Genomic DNA, 19,796 nt, shown 5'->3' with positions numbered 1-19,796 from the left:
CAGAATATGGGTTTTTCTGTTTTTTTTTTTTCCAGAATATGGTTTTTTTTTTTTTTTTTTCTTTTTTTTGCGGTATGTGGGCCTCTCACTGTTGTGGCCTCTCCCGTTGCGGAGCACAGGCTCCGGATGCGCAGGCCCAGCGGCCATGGCTCACGGGCCCAGCCGCTCCGCGGCATATGGGACCCTCCCAGACCGGGGCACGAACCCGTATCCCCTGCATCGGCAGGCGGACTCCCAACCACTTGCGCCACCAGGGAGGCCCCAGAATATGGTTTTGATTTCAACGTTTTTGGTTGAACAGGTCTATCAGGTATCCAAGAAAAAGCAGAGTTCTCAATCCCTCTGTTAAATATTTGGGTTCTGAACTCACAAGGACAGAGAGACTTGCCCTCTAATGGAAGGGAAGCTCTAGCTAGGGCTGCAGCTCCCACGAAGAGATAATTGCAGGAATTTCTGGGAATGGCTGGGTTCTGCTGTATTTGGGTCCCCAACTTTGGACTCATAGCAAAACCCATTTAGGAAGCTCTTAAAGGAGACAATGAACATCTATACTGAAATCATGGAGGATAAACATCCTGAAGACCAGCTCCATCTTCGCCAGTTGGGACCTTATGAGGAATGCACTGAGAAAGGGAAAGCACATTGCAGGAGGAATACCGCGGTGGTTCCAACCCTGACGCTGACTTTCCCGAGTGGGCGAGCAAACCCCCAGAAAAAAGCCACGGGAAAGAAATTAAGGTGAGTGGGATTGCTGCGGTGGTGGCTTTGAAAAGTAAAATTTAGAAAGCAATTTAAATAATTTGCTAGTAACCAGATTGATTGTTTTCTTTTGTTCTGCCTTCTCTTTGTTTCTAACCTCCCAGGCTTGGACAATTCAGTGATTCGGATTTTTCAATCTTTGGCAAAAGTAGGTAATTTCTCTAGCTTTTGGATATGTCATCTAAAACCTTCTGTATTTGATCATGCTGACCCCTTGGTTGTGCCTGTCGTTAATTTTTGACCATCCCTAACTTCACTGTGACTTCAGGTGTGAACATATCAAATTAAGCTAATCAACAAAATGTCCTGTCGCGTTTTTTTCTTGAATAAGCCAAAATTTGGTCTCCTCATGTCCTCAGAATAAAAAACCAAAAACAAAAGTCCCTGGCACCTACCCTTGTCACGGTTCTATTTGGTGAGGATATTGTAGAAACCACACTTAATTCTCCCAGCCTATGTTCCTTCGATACTATCTAAGTGTTTCAGTCAAAGGTGATAATCATCAACACACTCCAATTTGTAAAAAAGTAAGACCCCGATCCCTAGCTCGCCAGTGTCCTAGGTAAAATCCCTAAAAATGAGAGTCGAAATGTTCGCATGTCTGGCATTCTGTATGCCCTCACAGTGTACATATTTGCCCCACCCCGTACCTATTTGTCTACAGTTTTTATTACCAATCTTGGGCCTATGAATGCCTTGACAGCTGGCGCATAAGTGGTATTTGTTTGGGATCAAAATGTTAACTTGAAACCAGGAACAAGAGAATATTCTCAAATGGGTGCTAAATAGTTTGATTCCTCAAGCCCCTGTTAGGCCTATGCCCCTTTTCAGCAGGAATTAGCCAGAGCTGTCCTCACCCTTTTTCCTCAAGAGTTGAGGAATGATCAAAAAGCAGAGGGGGACTGAAACCGTGGGTCAAATCCACTTCACCTGCCTTCACTAATCAAGGTGGTTTTTTAAGACTCATGTGCTCCAAGCAGCATGTAGCCTAAACAAGATGTTTGCCCGGGTTGTTTTCTAGGAACTTGGAATCAGCTGTGTCTAGTTTGAGCTGAGCTGGTTAAGACTGGAGAGAACCACCGACCCTTCAACTGGGCGTGCGTGTCTGTTGCTTAGTGACTTTTTGAACGTGCAGAGGCCTATAGCTTAGTTACACCTGTGCAGAGCAGAGATTCCTGCACCTTTTTCCAATCGCCTTTCTCCACGCTCCTCACACCTCCAACTGCCCAGCTGCTTTCTTCTTTATCCTATGAATACCCCAAGCTCCTTGCCTTTGGGGAGGCGGATTTGAGATTTGTTCTCCCATCTCCTACTTGGCTGCCTTGTAAACCCTCTTTGCTGCAAACCTCGTGGGCTCAGCATTTTGGCTTGCTGTGCGTTGGACAAGAGGAACATAGTCTAGTAAACAGTTTGTGTCTGGGTTTTTGGAGGGAGGAAAGCTTTTGTTGGTGGTTAGAACGTCTTCTGTGTTTTGTGACTATGCAGATGTCATATGAAGATGAGTGTAGTAGACGTAAATTTATCACTGAGCACAGCTAGGGAAAGTGTGCTTGAAGAGAGAAGACAGAGTTTGGGGCTCACACGTGTCCTGTAAGGATTAAAAATGTGGAAGTTACTGGCTATTCTTACACTTTAAGTTCTAAGAACTGTGCCGATTCAGAATAAGGGCTATGAGGAGAGAAGAAGGAAACCATATTGAGATGTAATGCAAATGTGGAAGCTATAAAATGAAGGGAATGCTTTATATCCCAGAGCTCCTGGGAACGCTGACCCAGGAGATGGACTTTTACTTATTTCTAGCCCTGCAGAGTCCAGGACAACCATAACTATTAGGTATAAACTTATGACATTCTACCTCATGTCGGAGGGTGAACGCTTTACAGCATTATTGGGAGAAAACTAAACTAGGACTTTCTGTTTTGTTCTTTTCCTTTGTGGAAGGAAAAAGGAGTGGAATATATGAAGAAAATTATTGATTCTCCGTGTCCCAAAGCAAGACACTTAAAATTTGCAGCAGCTTATAACCTTGGAAGAGCTTATTATGAAGGAAAAGGTGTTAAAACAATCAGACGAGGAAGCTGAAAGGTAATCTGACCTGAGAACAAGATTTTTGATTTAATCAAATGCTTTAAACAAAGAATAACTTGCCTTGCCCTTCTCTTCTAGACTGTGGCTTTTTGCTGCAGACAGTGGAAATCCAAAAGCTAGTGTGAAGGCTCAAAGTATCCTAGGATTGTATTACTCAACAAAGGAACCCAGAGAGTTAGAGACGATAACAGTGATTTATTTGTTTAAATCCTGGCATCCTGTGTAGATTAATATTTGGTGAGGAGTAAGTATGTAGTCTTGAATATCTCTTATATTTCTTTCAATGTAAAGAAAGCTTACATTTTAGGATCTCCAAGCTCATTTCACCCTTCCTCAACTATGAATGCTGCCTTCCCTGCCTCTACCAAAGGAGATCACGGATGTGAGCACTTTGTATGCTATAAAAAGCACACATACAGGGCCTCCCTGGTGGCGCAAGTGGTTGAGAGTCCGCCTGCCGATGCAGGGGATACGGGTTCGTGCCCCGGTCTGGGAGGATCCCATATGCCGCGGAGCGGCTGGGCCCGTGAGCCATGGCCGCTGAGCCTGCGCGTCCGGAGCCTGCGCGTCCGGAGCCTGTGCTCCGCAACGGGGGAGGCCACAACAGTGAGAGGCCCGCATACCGCAAAAAAAAAAAAAAAAAAAAAAAGCACACATACAAAATATTCTACCATAAAAGGTAAAAGAGGAGGGAGAGTCAGTACAACCTCTTTAATCACCAATGATGGAAACCCTTTCCAAGAAATCTTATATGGAAAAGGAAATGAGGCGTTAAGGGCAAACTTATAGGAGGCACGTAACCCCCAAGATCCTTGTCAGATAACTGAGGAGCCACTTGGAAATCGGTTTGAACTAACTCAGATTCACTGTAGCTGAGTACTGAGCAAACGTGCTTGGACCACATGCTGGTTTTTATCCTTGGTTTTCTTTGATCCCGTTGGAGCTCCAAGAGGATCTGAGAGATGGCCGCAATCTCACAACATCAGCTGCTCTCCTCTCCTTGCTGTGCCTCATTACAAAGCCTTTCAGACGCTTGGTTCCTATTTCCCACCTTCTTGGTCCTTCCTCTGGAAAATCTGAAAATCCTGAAACCTGAACAGCTGAGCTCAAGCCAGTGACCTCACCTGTACTGTGGGCAGACAACAGGCGGGCTCCCCTCAGCACCCTTTCTCAGGCATGCGAAGTTGGTGCTAGCCTGACATACGTTCAGGGGGTTAGAACGATGTCCTAGCGATGAATTAATAGTACTGTCTTATAGAGATATTCCCTTTATAATCCACCTTGTGAGTACTAGGGAATTGTGCTTTCTCCTAGGCATTTTATTGGCATTCAGAAGCTTGTGGCAATGGAAACCTGGAATCCCAGGGTGCACTTGGGCTCATGTACTTTTATGGGCAAGGCGTCCACCAGGATAGCGAGGCTGCCCTGCATTGCTTGAGGGAAGCAGCAGAGCGTGGAAATGTCTACGCTCAAGGGAATCTCGTGGAGTGTTACTGTAAGATGAAATTTTTTACAAAGTGTGTTGCATTTTCCAAAAGGTGAGTAAGCTGGATAAAAGTATTTACAAAAACTCTTACTAGATGTTCTATGCCAGGTCTGTTTAATAGAACTCGCTGCAGTATTGGAAACGATGGCTATTGGTACTGGCAGTGTGGCCAGTGCAACTGAGGACTGAACTTGTAATTTTCACTGGATGTTAGTTTTAATAGCCACACGTAGCTCATGGCTGCCATATTGGATAGAACATCTGTCAGTCCGCAGAACTTCAGTGCCATTTGCTCTGTATACCAGCTAAGTAATCTTACACAAGTTTAACTTTGGGGGCATCAATTGTTCTTTTGTAATCCTGCAGAAGTATTTTCTTCTTGATTAAAAAAAATAGTGAATATAAAGTGTTTAACACAGCTTGGCACGTGAGAAATGTTAAACTTTTTTTCCTACACCCTTAGCCATAGGTTCTATAACTGCACAATTGCAGTATAGCTTGATGAGGACTGGACAATGAGAATGGTTAAAAGACTCCAACACTAACATAAAGTATATGGAAATTTCTCTTCTCTGAGGCCATGCACTTTCCTGCATTTACCCACAATGTACAAATGCAACAGACCCGGGTGTCCTCTAAAACGGCTATAAGGCCATGCTGCCATTCCCCTCTCAATAATGCCCTTCCCACGGAGCCCACAGGTTCCCCTCGCCCCGAGCCCAGTGTGAGGCAGACATCCACACGGCAGGATGAAGGAATTGCTTTTACCCTCTCCTCCCCAACATCATGGCCTCCAGGCAGCAGACCACTTAAAGGTGTGGTCTCTGATGTCTCAAATCCTCTAGTGCCCATATGGCTAAAACTAAGACTTCAAACAGTTCTTTAAAAACTTTTGGAACTTTCCATCATTGTCCATGTTCCTATTTCCCACAGTATTACGGCTGACGTGGAGTTGACTTGTTTTCATGTAGTTCTCCATTGCTGTATCTGGGTTATAGAGAAGGACTTTTTATTGCCCATTATCATAGATGTGCAAGTTTGTTAATGTGTTTTCTGGTCCTGTGTGACTAAAGTCCAAATTCAAGGTTGATGTTTAAATACCCAAAGAGATAGAAAAATGCTTTTTTCCCCATTGTTTAAATCTGCAAAGTGATAAGAGTTCTTGTAATAATTTAAACTTTATGTTTTTTAGTGGTTATTAAGCCTGACCAGTATAATCCTAGGAAGCCATATAGTAACCACTGTAGTTAGTTCCTCTTCTTCTGGTGTCAGTTGACTGTTCTATTTACCCTTCACCACAGAGCAAACAATTTTGTTCTCAAACTGGTAGAAATAATAGAGAAACCACTTGGGGCACATGGACAGTTTCTGGGCATGTTTATAAAAATGTAAACTGTAACTGATACCGTTTTTAATTTCACAACTGGATGTTGTAACAGGATTGCTGACTACGATGAGATTCATGACATCCCCATGATAGCCCAGGTCACGGACTGTCTCCCAGAATTCATCAGCAGAGGCATAGCCATGGCCTCTTTCTACCACGCACAGTGTCTGCAGCTTGGCTTGGGTATCACAAAGGATGAAGCAACAGCTAAACACTATTATTCTAAAGTAAGCCTGACAACAAATATAAATTGACTCAATAGAAATTTCTGGGTTTTTAGTTGAGACTTGGACATCTTTTTAAATCAGTGTTTTTTTCCCTACTTATTGTGCAGATAACCTCTGTCTACCAAGAGGTTGTCAGACATGCAGCTTGTTTGAAAACAATTCTGTCATTTTTTAAAATAATTAAGCACAGATGGTAAAATTTCTATTTTTGATGCAAATTATTCTATTTCACTGTCTGCCACCTAAGGCCCAGCACCAAGACCTTAAACCCAGAACGTGCATGCCTTCTTTCACCCAGAAAAAGTGTGAATCTCTATTTCATTCTGGTACATTAGAGTACATTTCATTAAGGTTTCCTCTTGCATGACATCTCCCACACTTAGGTGGATATTGATGAATTTGAGTTAACCAGTTAAAATAAGCCTTTTCATGTTTTAATCCATGTGATCAGTTTATTTAGATAGCGAATGGATTTCACATCTAAAGTCAACTGTTAAAAAGTGCAGAGGGAGTGTGAAAGGGAATCATGAATAGTAACTGCAAGTTTTTTTAAAAAAAGAAAACAAAAACTGCACACCTTAGGTCCATGACATCCGTAAGTCCAAATGAGAATTAGATCATAAAATTTCATGCAATGCCAAAATGTTCAAGCTGGAGCAGGGAACAAGGCAAGGAACAATTTTCTAAGTCCCTTGCCTAAATCTGATCACGTTACAGCAGTGGTTCTCAAAATTATTTGCATATTAAAATCACATGGGGAATCTCTTAAGAATTCCTAAAGCTCAGGCCTTATTTCAGAAAAATTAAATCACCATCTCCCAGAATGGGACACAAGCAGATTTGTTTAAGCTCCCCAGGAGGTTCCAATGTGTAGGCAAGTTTGGAACCTAAATTATTTTGTTGGAAATTTAAAATTTCCAGAGTATTAAACCCATACAACACAAATATAGGAACACAGTACAAAAATACAACTGACCTGGGGCTTCCCTGGTGGCACAGTGGTTAAGAATCCACCTGCCAATGCAGGGGACACGGGTTCGAGCCCTGGTCTGGGAAGATCCCACATGCCGTGAAGCAACTGAGCCTGCACTCTAGAGCCTGCACTATAGAGCCCGTGAGCCACAACTACTGAAGCCCGCGGGCCTAGAGCCCAAGCTCCGCAACAAGAGAAGCCACCGCAATGAGAAGCCCACATACCTGAAAGAAGAGCAGCCCCCAGCTCGATGCAACTAGACAAAGCCCATGCGCAGCAACGCAGACCCAGCACAGCCAAAAAAAAAAAAAAAAATACAACTAACCTTTGAGATATTTACCATTATACCATTAGTATGAATAACAGCTGTCTTTGTTTAATCTAAATGTTCTGTATATTATACCAATTTCCAAACCAAGTCAATTTCAGATTCTATGCTATCTTTGGTACCCTTTCCAAGTAAACATAAGCAGAGAGCTCTGGGTGAAAAATATCCTGAAATGTGGTATATGTTCATCCTAAATAAAAGAGCATAATAAACAGATTACAATTTTAAAACTATTTTCCTTATGGTGGGAGATAATACAGCCCCATTACTCAATTTTGGCCACTGGATTTTATGGGAGATACTTCCTCTAAGTTTTCTCCATTTTAAAAGTAAGCCAGTGAAGGATCTGGAATCATGTCAGATGAGGCACAATAACAAACTCTGAGTATTTTACTCAGAGAAAAGACTTAAGGGGCTTCTGATAGTGGTCTTCATCAGACTGAAAGGCTGTCCTACAAAAGAGGCACTGTAGGGAAGGGAGAATGACAGCCCACGGCAGTATGTTACAGGAAAGATAAGGCCGCAGATGAAGAGACCCTGGGCTGAAAGTCAGGAGCCCCAGGCCTGGTCTCAGCTTTGCCACCCTCAGGCTGGGTGACTACCTACTCCTCTGCCTCTCAGTTTCCAGGAAACCAGCAATGTATGTCCTCCTAGGAACAGTCAACGATTCTAAAGGGTCGGGGGTGGGGGATTTAAGCTTAATACAAAGAATCTTCTAAAATAACTGTTTATAGGTAAAACCTTAGTTTTTATTTCCTAAAGGTGGTGACTTTTTAAATATTTATTTATTTTTGGCTGGGTTGGGTCTTTGTTCCTGCATGTGGGCTTTCTCTAGTTGTGGCGAGCGGGGGCTACTCTTCATTGTAGTTCGCAGGCTTCTCATTGCGGTGGCTTCTCTTGAGCACGGGCTCTAGGCGCACAGTCTTCAGTAGTTGTGGCACGTGGGCTCAGTAGTTGTGGTGCACGGGCTTTGTTGCTCCATGGCGTGTGGGATCTTCCCAGACCAGGGCTCGAACCCGTGTCCCCTGCATTGGCAGGCAGATTCTTAACCACTGTACCACCAGGAAAGCCCAAGGTGCTGACTTAAAAAAATTTTTTTTATATTGGAGTATAGTTGATTTACAATGTTGTTGGTTTCAGATGGACAGCAAAGTGATTTAGTTATACATATATCTTTCGTTTATTTTTAATTATTTATTTATTTACTTTTGGCTGTGTTGGGTCTTCGTTGCTGCGTGTGGGCTTTCTCTAGTTGCAGTGAGTGGGGGCTACTCTTTGTTGCAGTGTGCGGGCCTCTCATTGTGGTGGCTTCTCTTGTTGCAGAGCACGGGCTCCAGGTGCGTGGGCCTCAGCAGTCACGGCACGTGGGCTCAGCAGTTGTGGCTCGCAGGCTCTAGAGCACAGGCTCAGGAGCTGTGGCGCACAGGCTTAGTTGCTCTGCGGCATGCAGGATCCTCCCGGACCAGGGCTTGAACCCGTGTCCCCTGCATTGGCAGGCAGACTCTCAACCACTGTGCTACCAGGGAAGCCCCATATATCTATTCTTTTTCAGATACCTTTCCCATATAGGTTATTACAGAGTATTGAGTAGAGTTCCCTGTATTACACAGTAGATCCTTATTGATTATCTATTTTATATATAGTTGTGTGTATATGTTAATCCCAACCTGCAAATTTATCCCTCCTGCCCCACTTTTCCCTTTTGGTAACCATGTATGTTTCTGAAGTCTGAGTCTGTTTTGTAAGTAAATTAATTTGTACCACATTTTTAGATTCCACATATAAGTGATATCATATGATACTTGTCTTTCTCTGGCTTACTTCACTTAGTATGATAATCTCTAGGTCCATCCATGTTGCTGCAGATGGAATTATTCCATTATTCCAGGTCTCAGTTGCAGCACGTGGGATCTTCGTTGCGGTGTATGGGATCTTTAGTTGCAGCATCTTAACACCTGGCATGCTGCAACTAAAGTACCACGTCTTCTTTACCCATTCATCTGTCAATGGACATTTAGGCTGTTTCTATGTCTTGGCTATTGTGAATAGTGCTGCTATGAACACTGAGGGGCATGTTCTTTTTGAATTACGGTTTTCTCCAGATATATGCCCAGGAGTGGGATTGCAGGATCACATGGCAGCTCTATTTTTTTTTTAATATCTTTATTGGAGTATAATTGCTTTACAATGGTGTGTTAATTTCTGCTTTATAACAAAGTGAATCAGTTATACATATACATATGTTCCCATATCTCTTCCCTCTAGCATCTCCCTCCGTCCCACCCTCCCTATCCCACCCTTCTAGGTGGTCACAGAGCACCGGGCAGCTCTATTTTTAGCTTTTTGAGGAAACTCCATACTGTTTTCCATAGTGGCTGCACCAATTTACATTCCCCCCAACTTTGTAGGAGGGTTCCCTTTTCTCCACACGCTCTCCAGCATTTGTTACTTGTAGACTGTTTTTTTTACATTTTTATTGGAGTATAATTGCTTTACAGTGGTGTGTTACTTTCTGCTTTATAACAAAGTGAATCAGCTGTACATATACATATGTTCCCATATCTCTTCTCTCTTGCGTCTCTCTCCCTCCCTCTCTCCCACCTTCCTTATCCCACCCCTCTAGGTGGTCACAAAGCACTGAGCTGATCTCCCTGTGCTATGGGGCTGCTTCCCACTAGCTATCTATTTTACATTTGGTAGTATATATATACCCATGCCACTCTCTCACTTTGTGACAACTTACCCTTCCACCTCCCCATATCCTCAAGTCCATTCTCTAGTAGGTCTCTCTCTTTATTCCCATCTTACCCCTAGTTTCTTCATGACTTTTTTTTTTCTTAGATTCCATATATATGTGTTAGCACATGATATTTGTCTTTCTCTTTCTGACTTACTTCACTCTGTATGACAGACTCTAGGTCCATTCACCTCACTACAAATAACTCAATTTCGCTTCTTTTTATGGCCAAGTAATATTCCATTGTATATATGTGCCACATCTTCTTTATCCATTCATCCAATGATGGACAGTTAGGTTGCTTCCATCTCCTGGCTATTGTAAATAGAGCTGCAATGAACATTTTGGTACATGACTCTTCTTGAATTATGGTTTTCTTAGGGTATATGCCTAGTAGTGGGATTTGCTGTGTCATATGGTAGTTCTATTTGTAGTTTTTTAAGGAACCTCCATACTGTTCTCCATAGTGGCTGTATCAATTTACATTCCCACCAACAGTGCAAGAGGGTTCCCTCTTCTCAACACCCTCTCCAGCATTTATTATTTGTAGGTATTTTGATGATGGCCATTCTGACTGGTGTGAGGCGATACCTCATTGTAGTTTTGATTTGCATTTCTCTAATCATTAATGATGTTGAGCATTCTTTCATGTGTTTGTTGGCAATCTGTATATCTTCTTTGGAGAAATGTCTGTTTAGGTCTTTTGCGCATTTTTGGATTGGGTTGTTTGTTTTTTTGTTATTGAGCTGCATGAGCTGCTTGTAAATTTTGGAGATTAATCCTTTGTCAGTTGCCTCATTTGCAAATATTTTCTCCCATTCTGATGGTTGTCTTTTGGTCTTGTTTATGGTTTCCTTTGCTGTGCAAAAGCTTTTAAGTTCCAGTAGGTTCCATTTGTTTATTTTTGTTTTTATTTCCATTTCCCTAGGACGTGGGTAAAAAGGATCTTGCTGTGATTTATGTCATAGAGTGTTCTGCCTGTGTTTTCCTCTAAGAGTTTGATAGTGTCTGGCCTTACATTTAGGTCTTTAATCCATTTTGAGCTTATTTTTGTGTATGGTGTTAGGGAGTGATCTAATCTCATACTTTTACATGTACCTGTCCAGTATTCCTAGCACCACTTATTGAAGAGGCTGTCCTTTCTCCACTGTACATTCCTGCCTCCTTTATCAAAGATAAGGTGACCATATGTGCGTGGGTTTATCTCTGGGCTTTCTATCATGTTCCATTGATCTATCTTTCTGTTTTTGTGCCAGTACCATACTGTCTTGATTACTGTAGCTCTGTAGTATAGTCTGAAGTCAGGGAGCCTGATTCCTCCAGCTCCGTTTTTCATTCTCAAGATTGCTTTAGCTATTTGGGGTCTTTTGTGTTTCCATACAAATTGTGAAATTTTTTGTTCTAGTTCTGTGAAAAATGCCAGTGGTAGTTTGATAGGGATTGCATTGAATCTGTAGATTGCTTTGGGTAGTAGAGTCATTTTCACAATGTTGATTCTTCCAATCCAGGAGCATGGTATATCTCTCCATCTATTTGTATCATCTTTAATTTCTTTCATCAGTGTCTTATAATTTTCTGCATACAGGTCTTTTGTCTCCTTAGGTAGGTTTATTCCTAGATATTTTATTCTTTGTGTTGCAATGGTAAGTTAATAATTTCACTTTCAGATTTTTCTCATTAGTGTATAGGAATGCTAGAGATTGCTGTGCGTTAATTTTGTATCCTGCAACTTTACCAAATTCATTGATTAGCTCTAGTAGTTTTCTGGTAGCATCTTTAGGATTCTCTATGTATAGTATCATGTCATCTGCAAACAGTGACAGCTTTACTTCTTCTTTTCTGCTTTGGATTCCTTTTATTTCCTTTTCTTCTCTGATTGCTGTGACTAAAACTGTGAAAACTATGTTGAATAAGAGTGGTGAGAGTGGGCAACCTTGTCTTGTTCCTGATCTTAGTGGAAATGGTTTCAGTTTTTCACCATTGAGGATGATGTTGGTTGTGGGTTTGTCATATATGGCCTTTATTATGTTGAGGAAATTCCCTCTATGCCTACTTTCTGGAGGGTTTTTATCATAAATGGGTGTTGAATTTTGTCAAAAGCTTTCTCTGCATCTATTGAGATGATCATATGGTTTTTCTCCTTCAATTTGTTAATATGGTGTATCACGTTGATTGATTTGCGTATATTGAGGAATCCTTGCATTCCTGGAATAAACCCCACTTGATCATGGTGATCCTTTTAATGTGCTGTTGGATTCTGTTTGCTAGTATTTTGTTGAGGATTTAGGCATTTATGTTCATCAGTGATACTGGCCTGTAGTTTTCTTTCTTTGTGACATCCTTGTCTGGTTTTGGTATCAGGGTGATTGTGGCCTTGTAGAATGAGTTTGGGAGTGTTCCTCCCTCTGCTCTATTTTGGAAGAGTTTGAGAAGGATAAGTTTTAGCTCTTCTCTAAATGTTTGATAGAATTCGCCTGTGAAGCCATCTGGTCCTGGGCTTTTGTTTGTTGGAAGATTTTTAATCACAGTTTTAATTTCAGTGCTTGTGATTGGTCTGTTCATATTTTCTATTTCTTCCTGATTCAGTCTTGGGAGGTTGTGCATTTCTAAGAATTTGTCCATTTCTTCCAGGTTGTCCATTTTATTGGCATAGAGTTGCTTGTAGTAATCTCTCATAGTCTTTTGTATTTCTGCAGTGTCAGTTGTCACTTCTCCTTTTTCATTTCTAATTCTATTGCTTTGAGTCTTCTCCCTTTTTTTCTTGATGAGTCTGGCTAATGGTTTATCAATTTTGTTTATCTTCTCAAAGAACCAGCTTTTAGTTTTATTGATCTTTGCTATCGTTTCCTTCATTTCTTTTTCATTTATTTCTGATCTGATCTTTATGATTTCTTTCCTTCTGCTAACTTTGGGGGGTTTTTGTTCTTCTTTCTCTAATTGCTTTAGGTGCAAGGTTAGGTTGTTTATTCGAGATGTTTCCTGTTTCTTAAGGTAGGATTGTATTGCTATAAACTTCCTTCTTAGAACTGCTTTTGCTGCATCCCATAGGTTTTGGGTCGTTGTGTCTCCATTGTCATTTCTTTCTAGGTATTTTTTGATTTACTCTTTGATTTCTTCAGTGCTCACTTCGTTATTAAGTAGTGTATTGTTTAGCCTCTGTGTGTTTGTATTTTTTTACAGATCTTTTCCTGTAATTGATATCTAGTCTCATAGCGTTGTGGTCAGAACAGATACTTGATACAATTTCAATTTTCTTAAATTTACCAAGGCTTGATTTGTGACCCAAGATATGATCTATCCTGGAGAATGTTCCATGAGCACTTGAGAAAAATGTGTATTCTGTTGTTTTTGGATGGAATGTCCTATAAATATCAAGTCCATCTTGTTTAATGTATAATTTAAAGCTTGTGTTTCCTTATTTATTTTCATTTTGGATGATCTGTCCATTGGTGAAAGTGGGGTGTTAAAGTCCCCTACTATGAATGTGTTACTGTCGATTTCCCCTTTTATGGCTGTTAGTATTTGCCTTATGTATTGAGGTCCTCCTATGTTAGGTGCATATATCTTCTTCTTGGATCGATCCCTTGATCATTATGTAGTGTCCTTCTTTGTCTCTTGTAATAGTCTTTATTTTAAAGTCTATTTTGTCTGATATGAGAATTGCTACTCCAGCTTTCTTTTGGTTTCCATTTGCATGGAATATCTTTTTCCATCCCCTCACTTTCAGTCTGTATGTGTCTGTAGGTCTGAAGTGGGTTTCTTGTTGACAGCATATATATGGGTCTTGTTTTTGTATCTGTTCAGCCAGTCTGTGTCTTTTGGTGGGAGCATTTAATCCATTTACATTTAAGGTAATTATCGATATGTATGTTCCTATTCCCATTTTCTTAATTGTTTTGGGTTTGTTATTGTAGGTCTTTTCCTTGTCTTGTGTTTCTTGCCTAGAGACCTTCCTTTAGCATGTGTTGTAAAGCTGGTTTGGTGGTGCTGAACTCTCTCAGCTTTTGCTTGTCTGTAAAGGTTTTAATTTCTCCATCAAATCTGAACAAGATCCTTGCTGGGTAGAGTAATCTTGGTTGTAGGTTTTTCTCCTTCATCACTTTAAATATGTCCTGCCAGTCCCTTCTGGCTTGCAGAGTTTCTGCTGAAAGATCAGCTGTTAACCTTATGGGGATTCCCTTGTGTGTTATTTGTTGCCTTTCCCTTGCTGCTTGTAATATGTTTTCTTTGTATTTAATTTTTGACAGTTTGATTAGTATGTGTCTTGATGTGTTTCTCCTTGAATTTTTCCTGTATGGGACTCTCTGTGCTTCCTGGACTTGATTAACTATTTCCTTTCCCATATTAGGGAAGTTTTCAACTATAATCTCTTCAAATATTTTCTCAGTCCCTTTCTTTTTCTCTTCTTCTTCTGGGACCCCTATAATTCGAATGTTGGTGCGTTTAATGTTGTCCCAGAGGTCTCTGAGACTGCCCTCAGTTCTTTTCATTCTTTTTTCTTTATTCTGCTCTGCAGTAGTTATTTCCACTATTTTATCTTCCAGGTCACTTAGCCGTTCTTCTGCCTTAGTTATTCTCCTATTGATCCCTTCTAGAGTATTTTTAATTTCATTTATTGTGTTGTTCATCATTGCTTGTTTCCTCTTTAGTTCTTCTAGGTCCTTGTTAAATGTTTCTTGCATTTTCTCTATTCTATTTCCAAGATTTTGGATCATCTTTACTATCATTATTCTGAATTCTTTTTCAGGTAGACTGCCTATTTCCTCTTCATTTGTTAGGTCTGGTGGGTTTTTATCTTGCTCCTTCATCTGCTGTGTGTTTTTCTGTCTTCTCGTTTTGCTTAACTTACTGTGTTTGGGGTCTCCTTTTTGCAGGCTGCAGGTTTGTAGTTCCTGTTGTTTTTGGTGTCTGTCCCCAGTGGTTAAAGTTGGTTCAGTGGGTTGTGTAGGCTTCCTGGTGGAGGAGACTAGTGCCTGTGTTCTGGTGGATGAGGCTGGATCTTGTCTTTCTGGTGGACAGGTCCACGTCTGGTGGTGTGTTTTGGTGTGTCTGTGGCCTTATTATGATTTTAGTCAGCCTCTCTCCTAATGGATGGGGCTGTGTTCCTGTCTTGCTAGTTGTTTGTCATAGGGTGTCCAGCACTGTAACTTGCTGGTCGTTGAGTGAAGCTGGGTCTTGGTGTTGAGATGGAGATCTCTGGGAGATTCTCGCCATTTGATATTACGTTGAGCTGAGAGGTCTCTCGTGGACCAGTGTTCTGAAGTTGGCTCTCTCACCTCAGAGGGACAGCAGTGACTCCTGGCTGCAGCACCAAGAGCCTTTCATCCACACGGGCTCAGAATAAAAGGGAGAAAAAGTAGAAAGAAAGAAAGGATAAAATAAAATAAAGTAAGATAAAATAAAGTTATTAAAATAAAAGACAAAAAGTAGTTATTAAGAAAAAAAATTTTTTAAGTAGAAAAAAAAAAAAAAGGGCGGACAGAACCCTAGGACAAATGGTGAAAGCAAAGCTATACAGACAGAATCTCACACAGAAGCATACACATACACACTCACAAAAAGGGGAAAAGGGGAAAAAATAATGTCTTGCTCTCAAAGTCCACCTCCTCAATTTGGGACGATTCGTTGTCTATTCAGGTATTCCACAGATGCAGGGTACATCAAGTTGATTGTGGAGATTCAATCCGCTGCTCCTGAGGCTGCTGGGGGAAATTTCCCTTTCTCTTCTTTGTTTGCACAGCTCCCGGGGTTCAGCTTTGGATTTGGCCCCGTCTTTGCTTGTAGGTCGCCTGAGGGTGTCTGTTCTTCGCTCAGACAGGACAGGGTTAAAGGAGCAGCTGATTCGGGGGCTCTGGCTCACTCAGGCCGGGGGGAGGGAGGGGTACGGATGCGGGGCAAGCCTGCGGCGGCAGAGGACAGCATAATGTTGCATCAGCCTGAGGCGCACCGTGCGTTCTCCCAGGGAAGTTGTCCCTGGATCCCGGGACCCTGCCAGTGGCGGGCTGCACAGGCTCCCAGGAGGGGAGGTGTGGACAGTGACCTGTGCTCGCACACAGGCTTCTTGGTGGCGGCAGCAGCAGGCTTAGCGTCCCACGCCCGTCTTTGGGGTCCATGCTGAGAGCCGCAGCTCGTGCCTGTCTCTGGAGCTCCTTTAAGTAGCACTCTTAATCCCCTCTCCTCACGCACCAGGAAACAGAGGGAAGAAAGTCTCCTGCCTCTTTGGCAGGTCCAGACTTTTTCCCGGACTCCCTCCCGGCTAGCCTTGGTGCACTAACCCCTTCAGGCTGTGTTCACGCCGCCAACCCCCGTCCTCTCCCTGCGCTCCGACCAAAGCCCGAGCCTCAGCTCCCAGCCCCGCCCACCCCGGCGGGTGAGCAGACAAGCCTCTCAGGCTGGTGAGTGCCGGTCAGCACCGATCCTCTGTGCGGGAATCTCTCCGCTTTGCCCTCCGCACCCCCGTTGCTGTGCTCTCCTCCATGGCTCCGAAGCTCCCCCCTCCGCCACCCGCAGTCTCTGCCCATGAAAGGGCTTCCTAGTGTGTGGAAACCTTTCCTCCTTCACGGCTCCCTCCCACTGGTGCAGGTACCGTCCCTATTCTTTTGTCTCTCTTTATTCTTTTTTGCCCTACCCAGGTACATGGGGAGCTTCTTGACTTTTGGGAGGTCTGAGGTCTTCTGCCAGCGTTCAGTAGGTGTTTTGTAGTAGCTGTTACACGTGCAGATGTATTTCTGATGTATTTGTGGGGAGGAAGGTGATCTCCGCGTCTTACTCTTCTGCCATCTTCCCCCAACCTCTTGTAGACGTTTTTTTTTTTTTGTAGACTTTTTAATGATGGCTGTTCTAATGGATGTTAGGTGATACCTCACTGTAATTTTGACTTGCATTTCTCTAATCAGCGACATTGAGCATCTTTTCATGTGCTTTTTGGCCATCTGTCTGAGATCTTCTGCCCATTTTTTGATTTTTTTTTTTTTAACATATTGAGCTGCATGAGCGCAATTATTTTGTACTGGGTTGGCCAAAAAGTTCATTTGGGTTTTCCCATAACATCTTATGGAAAAACCAAAATGAACTTTTTGGCCAACCCAATATATTTTGGAGATTACAAATGATGCAACCAACAAGGGATTAAATATTCTTTCTGTGGGTTGTCTTTTCATTTTGTTTATGGTTTCCTTTGCTGTGCGAAAGCTTTTAAGTTTAATTAGGGTTCCACTTGTTTATTTTTGTTTGTATTTTCATTACTCTAGGAGGTGGAACCAAAAAGATATTGTGATTTATGTCAAAGAGTGTTCTGCCTATGTTTTCCTCTATGACTTTTATAGTATCTAGTCTTACATTTAGGTCTTTAATCCATTTTGAGTTTATTTTTGTGTATGATGTTAGAGAATGTTCTAATTTCATTCTTTTACACGTAGCTGTCCAGTTTCCCCAGCACCACTTATTGAAGAGACTGTCTTTTCTCTAGTGTATATTCTTACCTTCTTTGTTGTAAATTAATTGACCATAGGTGCGTGGGTTTACTTCTGGGCTTTCTATCCTGTTCCACTGATCTGCAAGTCTGTCTTTGTGCCAGCACCATACTGCAGCCTTATACTATAGTCTGAAGTCAGGGAGCCTGATTCCTCCAGCTCCGTTTTTCCTTCTCAAGATTGCTTTGGCTTTTTGGAGTCTTTTGGGTTTCCATACAAATTTAAAATTTTTTTGTTCTAGTTCTGTGAAAAATGCCATTGGTAATTTGATAGGGATTGTATTGAATCTGTAGATTGGCTTGGGCAGTATAATCATTTTGACAATATTGATTCTTTCAATCCAAAAACATGGTATATCTTTCCATCTGTTTGTGTCATCCGATTTCTTTCTTCAGTGTCTTACAGTTTTCGGAGTATAGGTCTTTTGCCTCCTTAGCTAGGTTATTTCTGGGTATTTTATTCTTTTTGATGCAATGGTAAATGGGAGTGTTTCCTTAATTTCTCTTTCTGATCTTTCATTGTTAGTGTGTAGGAATGCAAGAGATTTCTCTATTAATTTTGTATCCTGAAACTTTACCAAATTCATTTATGAGCTCTAGTAGTTTTCTGGTAGCATCTTTAGGATTTTCTACGTATAGTATCATGTCATCTGCAAACAGTGACAGTTTTACTTCTTTTCCAATTTGGATTCCTTTTATTTCTTTTTCTTCTCTGATTGCTGTGGCTAGGACTTCCAAAACTATGTTGAATACAAGTGGCAAGAGTGGACATCCTTGTCTTGTTCTTGATCTTAGAGGGAATGCTTTCAGCTTTTCACTACTAAGATGTTAGCTGTGGGTTTGTCATATATGGCCTTCATTATGTTGAGGTAGGTTCCCTCTATGCCCACTTTCTGAACAGGTTTTATCATAAATGGGTGTTGAATTTTGTCAAAAGCTTTTTCCTGCATCTATTAAAATGATCATATGGTTTTTATTCAATTTATTAACATGGTGTATCACACTGATTTGCGGATATTGAAAAATCCTTGCATCCATGGAATAAATCCCACTTGATGATGATGTATGATCCTTTTAATGTATTGTTGGATTTGCTTTGCTAGTATTTTGTTGAGGATTTTTGCATCTATGTTCATTGGTGATATTGGCCTGTAATTTTCTTTTCTTGTGGTATCTTTGTCTGGTTCTGGTTATCAGGGTCATGGTGGCCTCATAGAATGAGTTTAGGAGTATTCCTTCCTCTGGAAATTTTTGAAACAGTTTCAGAAGGATAGGTGTTAACTCCTCTCTAAATGTTTGATAGAATTTGCCTGTGAAAACATCTGGTCCTGGATTTTTGTTTGTTGGGAGTTTTTTAATCAGTTTCAATTTCAGTACTTGTAATTGGTCTGTTCGTATTTTTTATTTCTTCCTGGTTTAGTTTTGAGAGATTGTATCTTCCTAAGAATTTGTTCATTTCTTCTAGGTTGCCATTTTATTGGCATAAAGTTGCTTGTAGTAAGTAGTTTCTTATGATCCTGTGTATTTCTGTGGTGCCAGTTGTAACTTCTCCTTTTTAATTTGAGCCCTTTCCCTTTTTTTCTTGATGAGTCTGGCTAAAGGCTTATCAGTGTTGTTTATCTGTTCAAAGAACCAGCTTTCAGTTTCATTGATCTTTTCTCTTGTTCATTTCTACTTCATTTAGTTTTGATCTGATCTTTATGATTTCTTTCCTTCTGCTAACTTTGGGTTTTGTTTGTTCTTTTTCTCTGGTTGCTTTAGGTGTAAGGTTAGGTTGTTTATTGGGGATTTTTCTTGTTCCTGAGTTAAGACTGTATTGCTATAAACTTCCCTCTTAGACCTGTTATTGCTGAGTCCCATAGGGTTGAATCATTGTTTTCATTTTCTTTTGTCTCTAGGTACTTTTTGATTTCCTTTTTGATTTCTTCAGTGATTCATTGGTTGTTTAGTAGCATATTGTTTAGCCTCCACGTGTTTGTGCTTTTTACAGTTTAATTCTTGTAGTTGATTTCTAATCTCATAGCATTGTGGTCAGAAAAGATGCTTGATATGATTTCAATTTTCTTAAATTTACTGAGGCTCGCTTTATGGCTCAGCATGTGATCTATCCTGGATAATTTTCCATGTGCACTTGAAAAGAACATGGCTTCTGCTGCTTTCAGATGGATTGTTCTGTAAATATCAACTAAGTTCATCTGGTCTAATGCATCATTTAAAGACTGTGTTTCCTTACTGATTTTCTGTCTGGATGATCTGCCCATTGAGGTAAGTGGCATGTTAAAGTCTCCCAGTATTACTGTTACTGTCAATTTCTCCTTTTATGGCTGTTAGCAGTTGCCT

The 19,796-nt window shown here is 41.2% G+C and overlaps 1 protein-coding gene across 1 annotated transcript in view; it reads left to right on the top strand.

The window, feature by feature from the left end:
• Positions 1 to 19,796, top strand: part of LRP2BP (LRP2 binding protein) — a 46,315-nt gene that overhangs the window by 22,898 nt on the left and 3,621 nt on the right. The window contains 5 exon segments of the mRNA XM_060086144.1: positions 2,701 to 2,817; positions 2,819 to 2,844; positions 2,926 to 3,037; positions 4,162 to 4,385; positions 5,773 to 5,947. Of these exon segments, the coding sequence (XP_059942127.1) occupies positions 2,701 to 2,817; positions 2,819 to 2,844; positions 2,926 to 3,037; positions 4,162 to 4,385; positions 5,773 to 5,947 (654 nt within the window).

This window comes from Mesoplodon densirostris, chromosome 20, assembly GCF_025265405.1.
Source record: "Mesoplodon densirostris isolate mMesDen1 chromosome 20, mMesDen1 primary haplotype, whole genome shotgun sequence".
Lineage (NCBI taxonomy): Eukaryota > Metazoa > Chordata > Mammalia > Artiodactyla > Ziphiidae > Mesoplodon > Mesoplodon densirostris.
This window is presented reverse-complemented; position numbering and strand designations above follow the sequence as displayed.